At 41.3% G+C, this 14,484-nt stretch overlaps 2 protein-coding genes and 1 long non-coding RNA gene across 3 annotated transcripts in view; 1 reads left to right on the top strand and 2 right to left on the bottom strand.

The window, feature by feature from the left end:
• Inr-2 (insulin-like receptor-like) overlaps positions 1–6,585 on the bottom strand; it is a 184,772-nt gene extending 178,187 nt beyond the window's left edge. Inside the window, exon 1 of the mRNA XM_076420221.1 lies at positions 6,347–6,585. The gene's annotated coding sequence lies outside the window, so the exon portion shown is untranslated. The remainder of the gene's footprint in view (positions 1–6,346) is intronic.
• LOC143207131 (uncharacterized) lies at positions 655–11,497 on the top strand. Its single transcript, XR_013008624.1, has 2 exons — positions 655–8,090; positions 9,988–11,497. It is a non-coding gene; the product is annotated as an uncharacterized LOC143207131 (long non-coding RNA).
• Positions 10,136–14,297, bottom strand: LOC143207121 (major facilitator superfamily domain-containing protein 12). Its single transcript, XM_076420229.1, has 7 exons — positions 13,530–14,297; positions 12,332–12,629; positions 11,985–12,267; positions 11,342–11,459; positions 10,901–11,269; positions 10,353–10,606; positions 10,136–10,274 (listed from the first exon to the last, which is right to left on the bottom strand). Exons 1-7 carry the CDS (start codon positions 13,548–13,550, stop codon positions 10,154–10,156), a joined length of 1,464 nt encoding a protein of 487 aa, XP_076276344.1. The 5' UTR covers positions 13,551–14,297; the 3' UTR covers positions 10,136–10,153.
• Between the last annotated feature and the right edge of the window lie 187 nt (positions 14,298–14,484).

The raw sequence follows: 14,484 nt of genomic DNA, 5'->3' as shown, positions 1-14,484 counted from the left end.
AGAGAGAAATATCGTGGAATGCGATATAGCTGCGCCGCTCTGCCTATTGACGTGTTCCCGAGGTCCTTTTACCGAGAGGAGGCCACCGTGCTGCGCCACGACGCGACGGTCGACGCCAACGACTCCGATCACTTGAACCCCTACAAAAAAACCCCCTGTATCTATATCTATCCATAATTATGAAAGTGGTCTGGGTCATGTTCCAAGTAATTTCTTCTTTCGAGATATTTATGGAAAAAAAACTTTTTAAAAACCACGCTTATATTAAAATGCACTAAAAAGGAGAAAATAACTTTTTTCCTGGTTCTCCATAAAATACCGAATCCAGTTAAATGATTAATAATATTTTTCCCCAAAATTTTAAGCAATTAGTTCAAAATTTCTTCTGTTGTAAAATTAGTGTCGGAATAGATAGACAAATTTAATATAAATTTAAGTAAAATCATGACATTAGTGACTACAAAAATAGAAGCGTGGACACACACGAAGATTACGTCAATATAGTTTACCGTTTATAATTTCTACTATAATATTGTATATTATAGTCACTAATGTCATGATTTTATTTAAATTTATATTAAATTTTTCTATCTATTCCGACACTAATTTTAGAACAGAAGAAATTTTGAACTATAATAATTGCTTAAAATTTAACTGGATTCGGTATTTTATGGAGAACCAGGAAAATAATTATTTTCTCCTTTTGTAGTGCATTTTAATGTAAGCGTGATTTTTAAAGTTTTTTTTATACATTTCATGTTCTACTTTTATTGTCATCGGAAGCAAGTGTGTATAGAAAATGTCAGTAAGATTGCACTATGGGAAGAAGTTTAAAATTTAAGTTGATATATATATAAATATAAGTTATACTATATACATAAGTTATATAAATGCAAGTTAATATAAGCGTAGTAATAAAAAAAGATATTAAACCTTTGCAAAATTGCCATAACATTATTTGAAACAGTTTTGAATTTATGAAATTCTTCTGTATTTTATAAATTGCTAAAAATTCAAATGTCGTGTGAAAAAACAGGTTCAATTTCATGTGAATAGTGTGAAAAAGATTATATGTATAGAATAAAAATCTTCTAGGTTGAAAAATATGTCTCGATTTCGGAATTAAAATTGCTTCGAGTCCCCGATACGAATATAATATTGAAATAACAAACAGTGTCTAATGGTTCATTTTGACAATATCGTAAAAAGTATAATGTAAAGTATGCTGTGTGTGTAAAAAGTATATAATGTAGAAAGAATAATAAATAATGTGATATGAAATAACTGATAAACTCATTCTATTTTTATTTTCGCTTAGACCACTTTCACAATTAGGGGCACATACCTCAAGATTTTTCTGCCCTGATTAACCCCTTGCAGTGCAATTAACTGGATAGAAATTTTTGTCTGGCTAGACACACGGTTCAATTTTCACCGATATTCTAGTGGCTTGTACAGTTAGAGTTGCGATCAACTTCCTTGCATCGCAATTTATTTACTGCCAATACTGCCTAAGCACATAATTCGCTTTTTCCTAGTTTTCTACAGCAGTAGTTCACTTATAGTTGAAATCGACCCTATCAACTGCGATTTAACGATATATGTACATTAACCATGCCTAGACTTGACTTTTGTCGGTTCTATAGATCTGTGACTTGCACAGGAACTCGCAGGTGCATTCAACCCGTCTTTTCCTAGTTTTATAGAGCACCGGTTAACCTATAGTTCTCATCAAAGCTCCGCACCTTATCTAGAGACAACAACAATGCCTATAGAGCGGTCGCCAAGGAAGTAACTTAATTTGATTAATTCTCATCGATAGCAGCTCATAATTTCCTACTTGGCATAGCCAAACTTGTGACAAAATTATTCTATAACTATTGTATTGTGGAAGATTATTCTATAATATACAAGAATGGAATAGATAACAATCTCGAAGACTTGAACAAGTACGCTTTCATTGAAAAAAATAGAGGGGAATCCCGGAGAAATAATTGATAAAACCGTGATGCTCGAGAGACGCGTACGGTGGTCGTACATGAAACGAGGCTGCGAGGTCGCAGAGAAAATGCTTGATAAAAAAAAAAAAGTAAATAGTCCGGATGTTTGCACCGGCCAAAGGAAACTCGAGACCGGCGATATCCGCGCGATCGGTCGAGTGTCGAGCAACGTAGGAGGTAAAGTTTACCTGGCAAACGATCCCGCGCTTCCTTTGCCCGGCGAGTCTCCATTTGAAATTTAAATCGGCAGCAACGATTTCAAACAAACGTTTCGCCTTTTAATTGAGACGAAATAAAAAGGAAACAAAGTATCCGATGTAATTAACGCGCGGTGAATCGTTCCGCCAAGAAATCCTTAGTCGGTAGAAACGTTATCGACGTGGATCGGTTTTAGATCCATCATAAAAACCACCGGAAACGATCCTCTCAACCCTTAACATCGCCGTATTCTGCTAACGTGTTAGAATGAGCATCGGCGCTACCATTCTGTTCGCAATTAATTTGCGCACCTACGTAGAAATTTATAGCTTCGTGGAATAATGTAAAGTTTTCTTTTATTCGGTGAATTGGCTGATTCTTGGAACTGAGACAAGTTACTGCTCTGTTTGAAGTAAAAATAGTATGTCATAATACTTCCTATGACATATTTTTTTACGTGGATGCACCGATGCACCCGTCAGGTGCAGTTGCACTTCATTCTTTTATTATCCCCTTTATTATCCCACGAATAAAAGTACTAACCCAAGATCATCGAAATGTCAATACTTCACGAGATATTTGACACTTTTTGTCAGAGTTCCTTAATTCATATAGAGAGTTTGGATACTTCTGGTAGTAAAGTGCGTTTCTGAATGCCAAACATCTCGTGAAGTATCGACAGTTTGAAGAGCTTGGGTTAGTACGTTTATTCGTAGGATATATATAATGAAAGGGATCGATTGGTTTATCGAAACAAAATTGGATTGCATTAAAGAATAAAGTACAATTGAGCCTGGCGGGTGCATCGGTGCATCCACATTATGTATTATGTGTATGTATTATGACCAGACCGCAAATCTTTATGCAAGATAAAAATTGTCTACATCAATTGTAAGAAAGAGAAACTAAATTGATTGTTATTTCTTCCCTTAATGATTTTAACAGAGAACTCGTATACATATTGACATCTTCAATCTTGAGAATGTTTCAACACTTTTGAAGTTCGCCTACTCAATTTCGCTACAAGTGCCTAAAGATCCGCAGTCTAATTACTACACACAAAATTGATTACAATAAATCTTTTAGATTTTTCGACACTGGTAAATTGTAGTCGGATTGATCTCGAGTCGAGACTCTGCCGTTCTGCCTCTGATCAATAGCCACGCAACGTTTGGTTGGAACAGGGTCCAGAAAATGGAAATTCCGCGTGATTAATCGTCGAATGAGTTTTCCGTAGTCGATCATGAATGCCGCGTTGACGTAGGTTGTACGACCGTTCGAACCGTTCACGTCCTCTCGCCTGGCTAGCGCAAGAAATGCAACGTTAATGGTATTAATGATACGGCAGACGTGGAAAAAACCTTCGTATCCGTTTTTTCCACTAGTCTTTTTTGGTTGTTTTTGTTGTTCAATGCACTAACGAGTCGCCGTGGACGGAAACGTAATTGTAGATCGCGACGGAGAGGAGTCGGAATAACTTTGCATCGAAGTAACTGCCTTCGACACGGTGAGCACGAGTCGCGTTAACGATGAATGAGATTACAATTATACTTGGACGGCTCACGGCCGCGTGGCGATAGAAAACACACGACGTGCAACCGCCACGCGGCCGGCAGAGCGCAACAGAGAGGAAGTGAGCGAGCGAGCGAGCGAGAGAGAGAGAAATCGAGACACGAACGTAAACATTCCGACGCATTCAGATAGAATTCGAGAATCGCTTGCCTGCTGCAACGCACACGTACGTAATCCTGAAACTCTGACGGGAGAACCGACGATCGATCGTCAGAGACCGCGAGAGACATTGTGTCGTTCGTTTGACGCCACTCCAACCTCTCGGCGCCGTATACATATGTACTTTTTAATTGTGTATACTCTTCCCCGAGGGGTGCGACTTGAGACAAAATAAGGGAACACACCGAGAGCTCTACCATGATCGTCGATTTTTATTCTACAGGGTCATCCGTTTTTAAACGGCCAAACATTAACCAGCTGTAGAGGACCCCAAATGGAACAACTTTTACCCCTATCACTTTTTTTGTTTCGGCCTTGATTTCCAGATAATTACGAAAAACCATAATTTTTTGAGTTTAGATAAAATTAAATATCTCAGGACTCCAATGATGAATCTTGATGGTTTTTCCACACCGTGGAGCCTGAAAGAAATAAGTTGGAAAGTGGCGGTGTGCGCCACGCCAAAAAAACCATGATCCGAAGGTCATACAAAAAAGTTTATTCAATGAAAAAGATGCCCCTACTTATTTTAAACAAAACAAAGGAAAAACCATCAAGATTCATCATTGGAGTCCTAAGATATTTAATTTTATGTAAACTCAAAAAATGATGGTTTTTTGCAATTATCTGGAAATCAAGGCCGAAACAAAAAAAGTGATAGGGGTAAAAGTTGTTCCATTTGGGGTCCTCTACAGCTGGTTAACGTTTGGCCGTTTAAAAACGGATGACCCTGTATTTTGTCGGAGAAAATCCTACAACGTATCGGCACCACGTGTTTCTTGTTGTCTGTCGATACCGCGTCCCAGGGGTGGAACAACCCCTCCGGTGAGAATGTGTTTGGTCGAACATCTTGGAAACTACCCCGGCTTTACAAGGAAAATTTCGTCGAAAATCTACTTTTATGTTCAAGATATTTGTTGCATTATCAAAGTTGTATTTCATAGTTTAATAAACTACTGAAACCATTGTACGAGGTATTACACATGAGTTTTATACCAATAAAATTAAGAACATCATGTAAAATGGAGATATTTCAGGCCGGAAGAAAAATATTTATAGCGGTTACGCGATGCTCAATCGTGTAATTTTTATGGTCAATTGTAGAAGCTCTGAAGGCAGATGTTCTGCAACAGGCATTTTACGACTTAGGTTTGTTCAAAGCAGGAAATAAAGGTCTACAAGATAACCACGTGCCTCCCCGTTCTAGAGTATAAACATACCGATAAACAACATCCATAAAACGTTATGAGAAGACTCCAACTAAACATTTACCACATTCGTAAAGATATCTGTTACATATTATCGTTCAAATGTAGACTTCATAAAAATCGCGAAATAGCTCCGACTACAGATAGACTGCAAATAACGGAAAACAATTTTTTACTTCCAAGATATGATTTTGCATGGAAACACTGATAAACAACTGCTTATGAAAGATTCAATTATTCCATGAAAAATTTATTATGTGTTTGAATTACAAAAAGTCATTTATAATCTCACAATCAGTATTTGCGTCGATTATTTCATAGCAATAGATTTGCTGTTAATAAGCTTCCGGTGCGTAAAGTGTAAATATAAAAAGTCCACATTTATAATTGTCCACAGCGGATCCTTAAGAAAAAAAACAATTTTCTGCCTGAATCGCAACAAACTGAACTGAAGATTAATTTGTTCAATCGGTTGAAAATAACATATAGCAGCATCTTTAAATTCTTCTAATGTTCTCACCGTTTGAAATTATATACACCTACTCATTTCGGACATAACTGCATAAAATCCGCAGTCTATTTATAATTGTCGAATCGTTGCAAGCAGACCCGTGATAGTCGTGTGACTATGTAGCTCCTTTTACTATTGTACTGAACACATATTATCCATCGGAGAACACGTGAGTACACGGTAAACATAAATATCTCTTTATTCCCTGGTGAATAATAATCACGAAGGAAAATTCAATCATTCTAACGTTAGAAATAAAAATGGTCATAACTAAAAATGGTTTGCGAAAAATTCGCGGTCCGCCGTGCGTTTTCTCGCGTATCGATAAAGCAACAGTCGATAGAACAACAGCCTGGCGAGTGTGTTCGATCGCTTGATGACCGGGTATCGAGAGCACGGCGTTTCTCGATTTCTCGATTTCGCGGCGGCATGGGAGAGTGTCGACGCTCTCGCTCCGAAAATACAAATAGTCGGACGGTGTAGAGAGCGGCGAGGGCTCTCGATCTCGACTCGTACACATCGTACACATATGCATACGTATATACGTATACAGGAGTAAATACACGCGACACAATAAGACACGACGCGTGATCCGCGCGATGTTCGTTGCTCTCGTGTCCATCAGACTGTGTACGGTGTTGTATCTGTTGGTGAAACCTCTTTCTCTTCTTCTACTCGAAAAGAATCAATCGACTTACCGAGTGTCTCGCGCGTGGTGCCCGCGCAATCCTCCGTCGAAGGATGCTCCTGTTTCGGGAACGTTGAGACGCAGATGCGATCGAGAGTCGATCGATAGCCGCGACGGAGAATTCGGTCGTCGCGACGTAACAACAATAACAACAACAACAAACAACACACTTGTCCGTTGTGTACAAACACGCGGCGAAACGCAGTACTCAGCAGCGCACACGCGTACTCAGGCTAGCACATGTATATCCTGTATGCATACAGATATATTACGTCGCGACAGATATCTATCTACATATTATATATGTGCATATATATATATATATACATATATATATATATATATATATATATATATATATATATATGTATATATATACACAGAGGCACACACGCACGAGGAAGAGGAGAACTCGCGCCGATGCAAGAGTGAAAGAAACAGAGAAAAATAGTGGCAGAGAAAGAGAGAGCACACACGAGGTGGTCCACGTACGGTGGTGTTGTATAGAGTTCGACACACCAGAGCTCGATGAACTTTCTGTCTCTCTGTGTGTGACCGCGCGCGCGGCGGTCCCGAATGAATATATTTTCCGCGACACGTCGTTCGGGCCGCGTCGTCACAGGGCCAGTAACTCCGGCGTACAAACTATCCGCACCTGTGCACGGCACGATTCATTCTGAGCGGCCGGTTATATCGCGCCTCGTTCCGTTCAGAAAAATCACGATCACACTCCGGGAACGCAGATTCCCCGCACGGGTCGCGCACAACTTGTTTACTAGAACGCGCACCACGCCATGCCCCGTGAATGCGCGTCCGCCGCCGTGTTCCCCTCGTCCCGCCGCGAGCAAAACAAGACTCTGCGCAGTAGCCCAGCGCGCACCTTCCGGGCCATGTTCGCACGAGCCGATGTGTGCGCCGTTTGTCGTTGCCTCGTGCTCCACCAAGGCGCCTTTCGTCCCTCCCCCCCCCCCCACCCCCCTGCCCCACGTAAAAGCCAATCACCTTCTCTATTCCTCGAGCGTTCGTGACGCGACCCAACCGCTATCGCCCTCTCTCTCTCTGTCCTGCAACATCTCAATGGGTTTTTCTCCGCGCTCTCCCTTCCCTCGACGGCCACCTACTCGGTCGGTAGCGTCACCCTCTTTGTTCAACTTATTCTCCCTCCCTCAATCTCTTTCTCTCTCTCTCGCTCGCTGTCTAGCCGTACCTCGTGCTCCCTCTGGCCAGCGTTCCGCGACCGACTCCACTCGACTCACATCGGCTCAACTCGGGATCTCAACAATCTCAACTCCGTTTCTCTCTCTCTCTCTCTCTCTCTCTCTCTCTCTCTCTCTCTCTCTCTCTCTCTCTCTCTCTCTCCCTCTCTCCCCACCACGACTACCCAACCCGGCTCGTGTCCCTACCACGTTTGTCTCTCCATAAGTACGATAGCCGGACGCTATATCGTCCGTCGAGGCATAACGGCCGTCGCCGCCACGACGCGTACGATTCTACGGATCTTGTCTTACGCCTACTACGATGCAGCCACGACCAACACGTAACCAGTAGATCGAGCGGGTCATCGTACCCTCGCGCCGCTATTCGTCGCCTCGGAAAATTCCGTACACACGTCGCAATTGACATCGCTGCGACATCTGCCAAAGCTGTCGCTCGCGGACTCTGCCGTACCGACCGATGGAAAGTGGATGTGGCGCGAAAAATACGAAATTTTGAACGCTGCTCGCTTGCCTGCGCCTTCACACCTTCAACACCGAGTAAGTGTAAGGATAATAGTAATAGTAATAATAGTAATATTATATAGATAATAGTAATAATAGTAATAATAATAGACCTATCATCCAATGTATTTTTGCGGCCCATTTTCACGCGATTTATAGTCAACGAAAAGCTGTAGAGGGAGATGGAAGGAACACAATTTTTAACTTTGGGTCTTTGTTTGGACTAGTTAAGAGGTAAACATACTAAAAGTCCCCACTCCTACGAGGTGAGCGCGGTGCAGGAAGGCACGTAGAAGATCCCCTTTTTCGGTTTTCCGCTTATATCTCGGAAACTATGCTTCCTAGCGATAAGACCATTCTATACAAAATTAAAGGTGACAAAATGTGCCACAAGATTGATTCGATTCAGTTTTTCGCTATCTCGCATAGTTTCCGAGATATCCTCGCTCAAAGTTCACTAATTGTGCTGAAGAGTTAGCTAGTCACAAATAAGGAAAAAATTTATTTTTCACAATTAGTGAACATTGAGCGCGGGTATCTCGGAAACTGTGCGAGATAGCGGAAAACTGAATGGAGTCAATCTTATGGCACATTTTGTCAGCTTTAATTTTATATACAGGGTGTCCCGAATTTAAATGACAAAACTTCAGGAGCGTGTAGGGGACCGAGAAACTAAGACAAAAAGTCTTTTAGAGATTTGCTCGTTTTTGTTTCGTTTTGGAGAGAATCGCAAAAAAGGAACAGAACAAGTTTTCATTTTTGTACTTATTTATTTACATTTTATTTACGTTGTCAACTATGTAATGTAGATATTGTTCAAAATGTTGCCTTCTTGCAGCAATGCAAGCATTACATCTACCACTGACTTGATAAATTGCAGCTAAACATTGCAAAGTTTACAGACGTTAACAGAAGCAGAAAGTTTATTCGGTGCCAATCAAGTCAATAGAGCATTTAAGAGACCGAATCATACATAGATGCAGTGCACCAAATATCACCAGAACAATGTTTAGCTGCAATCTATTAAGTCTGTGCTAGATGTAATGCTTGCATTGCTGCAAGAGGGCAACATTTTGAACAATATCTACATTAAATAGATGATGACGTAAATAAAATGTAAATAAATAAGTACAAAAATGAAAACTTGTATTGTTTCTTTCTTTGCGATTTTCTCCAAAACGAATCAAAAACGAGCAAATCTTTAAAAGATTCGACTTTTTGTCTTAGTCTTTCGGTACCCTACACGTTCCTGAAGTTTTGCCATTTAAATTCGGGACACCCTGTAGAATGGTCTTATCGCTAGGACACATAGCTTTCGAGATATAAGCAGAAAATCGAAAAGGGGACCTTCTACGTGCCCTTCTGCACTCTGCTCACCTCCTAGGAGTAGGGACTTTTAGTATGTTTACCTCCTCACTAGTTCAAACAAAGTCCCGGAGTTAAAAATTGTGTTCCTTCCATTTCCCTCTACACCTCCCTTATGAGCATTCATTGACTGGACTATTAGACGAGTTTATCCCTGAATTTTCGTGCCACAAATAAATAAGTCTATTTCTGTTCTGAATCGTTGTTTCACGTGTTGGATCACTTTATTTGCATGCAAACAGGCGAAATGAAAATGGTAATGGGGTTACGTGTCCCCACAAAAGTGGGCCGCAAAAATGCACTGGATAATAGGTCTATCCTTATATTGGGTTGGCAAATAAGTTCGTTCGGTTTTTTACAGTGGAATAAATCACAAAAACCGAACGAACTTATTTGCCAACCCAATACCTCGTCTAAATTACATTTACGCGTGATCTTTTCTCATTTCTCGTTGTATTCTTCAGTGGACTTTCATCGTGTTCTTAACAAATAATCACGGTTTTGTCATTCTCCAGCAGTTCTACATACTTTCAGATTACTTAATACATACTTTCTTCGATTTCATTAGTTACAGATTCCTCCGAGAAGGAACTGATTGTCTCGTTGGAACAATTGTGTTACTACACTCCACAGTACAGCTGTCATGCGATAAACAAATACAAAAATGGGTTACTTAATGGATTAATGATAATATGGCGATAATGATAGAGTGTTTTCGACTCCTAGAGATGTGCTCAAGTTAAACACCGCGACACAGAGAGCAAAGTAGCAAGACCCAGAGACATGGAAACGGCGCAGACCAATGACAAAGAATCCCTGTTGTAATTTGGGCACAATTCTGGTTGCGTACACCTCCTGAAAAAGACATGAAACTTCTTCATATACTGTCAATCCTTGACTACTTCAGTTTCAAGAAAGATCTAGCGCCCTCACCATTTTTCGATGAAGATGACGACCAGTCCCGTGACAACCTTATCGAGAAAAGTGACGATAGAGTAGACAACGGCGCTTCGTTCTGTTCGAGGACCAATTATTTCCGCGGTGACGCTCAACGCTGTCACCATCGTGATCGAGCTTCCGGCACCGATTAGAATCGCGACGACGTAGATGATCGTTGCGCTGCTTCCACCGAACTCTGTGACCACGGCGGAGAATAATCCGATAATTGTTCCCAGCAGGTAGCAGATCTGCAAAGTCCAGGGTCTCCGTAAAACAACGCGCATGAACAAACAACGAACAACGTATCCTAATAGTATTCAGACACAGCAACAGACAGACACAGCCCAAATAGTGTTGAAAATACCGCAACGATTAACTCAGAGTATTGATGCGAATTTCCAAGACCTTGCTCTCTTAAAATCAGTCTTTACTAATTTTATCTTAACACTCGATCGAACAAATCTCAGCTTTCTATGTCTTCTGTGTTTCGAGATTTTTTTATAATACGTATTGTATAGATTTCAAAATTCTGGAAAACGGACCTTGGTGCCGCAGGATTTGTTCAAGTGTTTCAGCATCAGCGCGGCCACAAACGAGGACACGTACGACACCAAAGGAACGGTCGCCAAAGCCTCTTTCCCATCGATGTCCGCTTCTTCAATGTACAACGGCAAATACACGGTGGCCAAAGTAATGAAGAGTCTGCTGGCCACGTACAGCATCGCCACTCGCAGCAGAATGGTTGTATTGAACCACGAGCTTCGATTATGCTGAGGATTATCGACCAATCGCTGGGATTCCTCGGTCGATCCTTTATGCTGATGCTGCTGCTCTAGAAGGTGTCCTTTCAGGAACACGTGGAAGAGCACCGTGGCGACCAGCCCAATAAGAGTTAGGGTTAGTACGATATTCTGAAAAGACGAGCATTAGAAAGAGCCTAGGATGCAATTAAATCGGTTCGATTGTAATTTTTCTATAATTACCCTGAATTTGTAACTGTCTTCCTGAGCTAATCCACGGACCACGATCTCCTCGTTCGTTGGAAGAACTATCCACGTGACGACGAACACTACCACTGCTGCGCCCACTTGAGCCGAGTACCTGATTCATAAGATTCAATAAAACAATGCGATAAACAATATCCTATTTTAACTCTTAGCACTCGAGCGGCGGCTCTGAGGCACCACTAAATATTGCTGTACCATTCATTATTCATTTAAGTATTGCATGAGGTATTTTATCAATTTCATATCCATCAAGAAATAGTTTAAATGTTTAATTTTCGAGTTAAAATAGCTCCGACTGCAAAGAGTTAACCCTTTGCACTCGAATGCTGACTCTAAGGCGCCAGTAAAAATTGCCACAACATTATCCAAAACAGTTTTAATATTATTAAACTCGTCTGTATTCTAACACCGTACAGCGTACATGAGTAACGTAAAATAATTGTCACGTTATCAAATTATTTCGTATCAAATAGATGACTAAACATACGAGTATTGCACGAGTAGAATGCATCAGTTTAATATGCATAAAATGAAAAGAAATCATACAGAATGGGTGCAAAGGGTTAAATGTAAGAACTCTAACAAAGCTTCAAGAAGATCGAAAGAAAGAAGGTTTCACCTTATCGCTGTTAAATCCGCTCGCGCCAGCTGCGAGTTGGTCAGCGCTGGGATCATGGACAGGTGGGAAATTTGGACGGCCGCCCATCCAGTTTGGAACAAGGTGATGCTGACCACGTAGACGATCATGACAGCAGTGCTGGACGGTTCGGCAAATCCGCCAAAAATTACAGGGAACGTTAGCGTAACCAGTATCGACCCAATAATGTGCCAGATCTTCTTCTTCCAGTATCGATCGACCAGAATCCCGAAAATTGGCGTCATGAAGGCGTCCACGATTTGTCCTAGACAATAATATATACATAGAAACCTCTAATGAATTTTTTTTACTGAAGAAAACCGAGTTACCTAAGAGCAAAAGAGCGCCGGCCGCAATCGGCTCCAGTAGAGCCACCCTCTGGAAGTAGATGAGGGTGTAAGAGAACCACATGGCAGCCGTGAGGTCATTGAAAATGTGCCCCAAAGCGTATGCGAACTTTGTAGATGTCCTGATCTTCCTCTCCAACAGCGGAGATCTCTCCGCGTCATTCTCCATCTTGAAGATCTCGATCGACGACCGTGTCACGTTGTTCGAAGACGTTTGAAGCAACCTCTGCTTCAGGTGAACCCTTTGCGGTTGCGCGAGACTCTCCTCATCTTTGGGACTCTGCAAAGTAGATCGCCGGTATGATGTCGTTCCCGTGACATGTCGCTAGATAATCCGATTCTTAATGAAGCGGTGTATTGACACGCTTTTTCTTCCGGTATTTATAGCTGCAGCCTGGTCCGGTAATAGAATGTTAATTTTTACAATCGCCTGTTCTGTCGTGTACATCCGTTGGGTAGAAACACACGGTTGGGTAGACACCAACGATCGAAATAAACAGTTATAACTAGACTGCGGATTTTTATGCAAAATAAAAGCTTTCTAACTGGGTTGTAACAGATGGAGGTAAACTTGTCGAAACGTTACTTACACACGGATCTTGGTGCAATTGAAATATGTTATAAAGCTCGACATTCTGAACAACTGTTTCCTATTACAAATAATAGGCGGTCTTTTTTAGTTTTGTGAGTTCGATCTCCCCCCGCCCTAAAACACGTGTTCCGTCAATTAAAAAGAGCAGAATTCGTTGTAGTGAGTAGTTTTAATTATCTCGAAATTGAAGACCGAACGGTGGAATTTTTATTTCGACGACAATACAAGAATAGCTGGACTTTTCGACATATGACTGAAATTCTTTCAGTTTAAAGTGCAGCTATATTTTTTAATTTCAATTTTTATTTTGCATACAGACCCGCTGTCGAGTTATAACTTATTAAACCGGTACACGACTATTTCAAACACTGATAAAAAGAGATTAAATTGTAGAGCACCGAGAAGTAAGAAAAACTCCCATCCAGATCGAATTCCCGAGGGTGGAAGGTGCGAATTAGCAGGTATCGCGAATCGCGGAATCTTCCCACACGCCCCCCTAGCTAGTTACTATGATTACTAGCCGACGGTGTGCAATCATTGTTTAAAATCGCGCGATTAATGTGTGAACGAGACACGTGTAATAGTTACCCGTAATTCCTGCGAATACATCGCCACGCCGGAACGTGTGCTTGCTCACGGTGCGTGTAAACACATTACGTGACTTTTCGAGTGTAATGATGCGCCCCGCGACTGCTATCCGGTTTGCGAAACGCTAGGAAACCGTTCCAAGATTCCATGTACATACACGAACGGATATTTTCACGCGCGTCATCCTCGACAAGATTCAAAACGATAATGATTTACTGGACGTTAAAAAATCGTCCGACACTTCCACAATAGGTTCGACGCACGAATCGACACGTCCAACATGATTTATAACGAAACTTCACGTTGACGTCTCCACTGCTCCGGGTTTGACGTGTTCACAATAATACAAAACACACAAATTATCAGATAAAATGTTTGAAATCCGAGTTGTATTGAAAGCGAATTACACTAAAAAGAAATAAGCAACTGAATTGTTCTAAAGATTTTAGAAAGTACAGATTAAGTCATAATCAAAAACGATTACAACAACTTCCGATTCCTTTCTGATTCATTGATCAACGATTATTGATTATTTAGTGATCGGTAGCCACGATGAATAACTGGATTTTATATTAATCGTAATTTCCATTGATTCATCGGATTACGTTCTGCCCAAAGCGTGAAAAATTCTGGAAGGAGCGACAAAATTCAGCAATCAAGTCAACGAGCAGACAATTTAACACTTGCGTCAATACCGGAGCAGCTAGTTACAATTTGTCTTGAGAGTGAATCGCCGCGAAGCTCGTCGTGCACAAATGTCACAGACCATCACTCACCATCCACTGTTAATCCGCTCAGTCATGGGGAACGGTACTGGCAGCAAAGCAAGGATCCCGAAGGGCCGATGCTCGCCGATCCTCGGCCGTCTTTCAAGAAAATCGTCGCGCGCAACTTTCCTTTCACCTGCCGGCCAGATTTCCGCATATAAGGCTTTCCGCCTTGACGGACCGGAAAG

Source organism: Lasioglossum baleicum, chromosome 3 (genome assembly GCF_051020765.1).
Source record: "Lasioglossum baleicum chromosome 3, iyLasBale1, whole genome shotgun sequence".
Taxonomy (NCBI): domain Eukaryota; kingdom Metazoa; phylum Arthropoda; class Insecta; order Hymenoptera; family Halictidae; genus Lasioglossum; species Lasioglossum baleicum.
Note: the sequence above shows the minus strand (reverse complement) of the source record. Positions and strands in the feature narration are given on the sequence as shown.

Excerpts from the sequence above, each read along its gene's own strand:
- LOC143207121 (XM_076420229.1), bottom strand. The coding sequence starts at position 13,550 with ATGTATTCGCAGGAATTACGG. Across the intron at positions 12,268-12,331 it reads CGGCGCTCTTTTGCTCTTAG|GACAAATCGTGGACGCCTTC; the intron begins GTAACTCGGTTT and ends ATTATTGTCTAG. Across the intron at positions 10,607-10,900 it reads ACAAATCCTGCGGCACCAAG|ATCTGCTACCTGCTGGGAAC; the intron begins GTCCGTTTTCCA and ends TGGACTTTGCAG.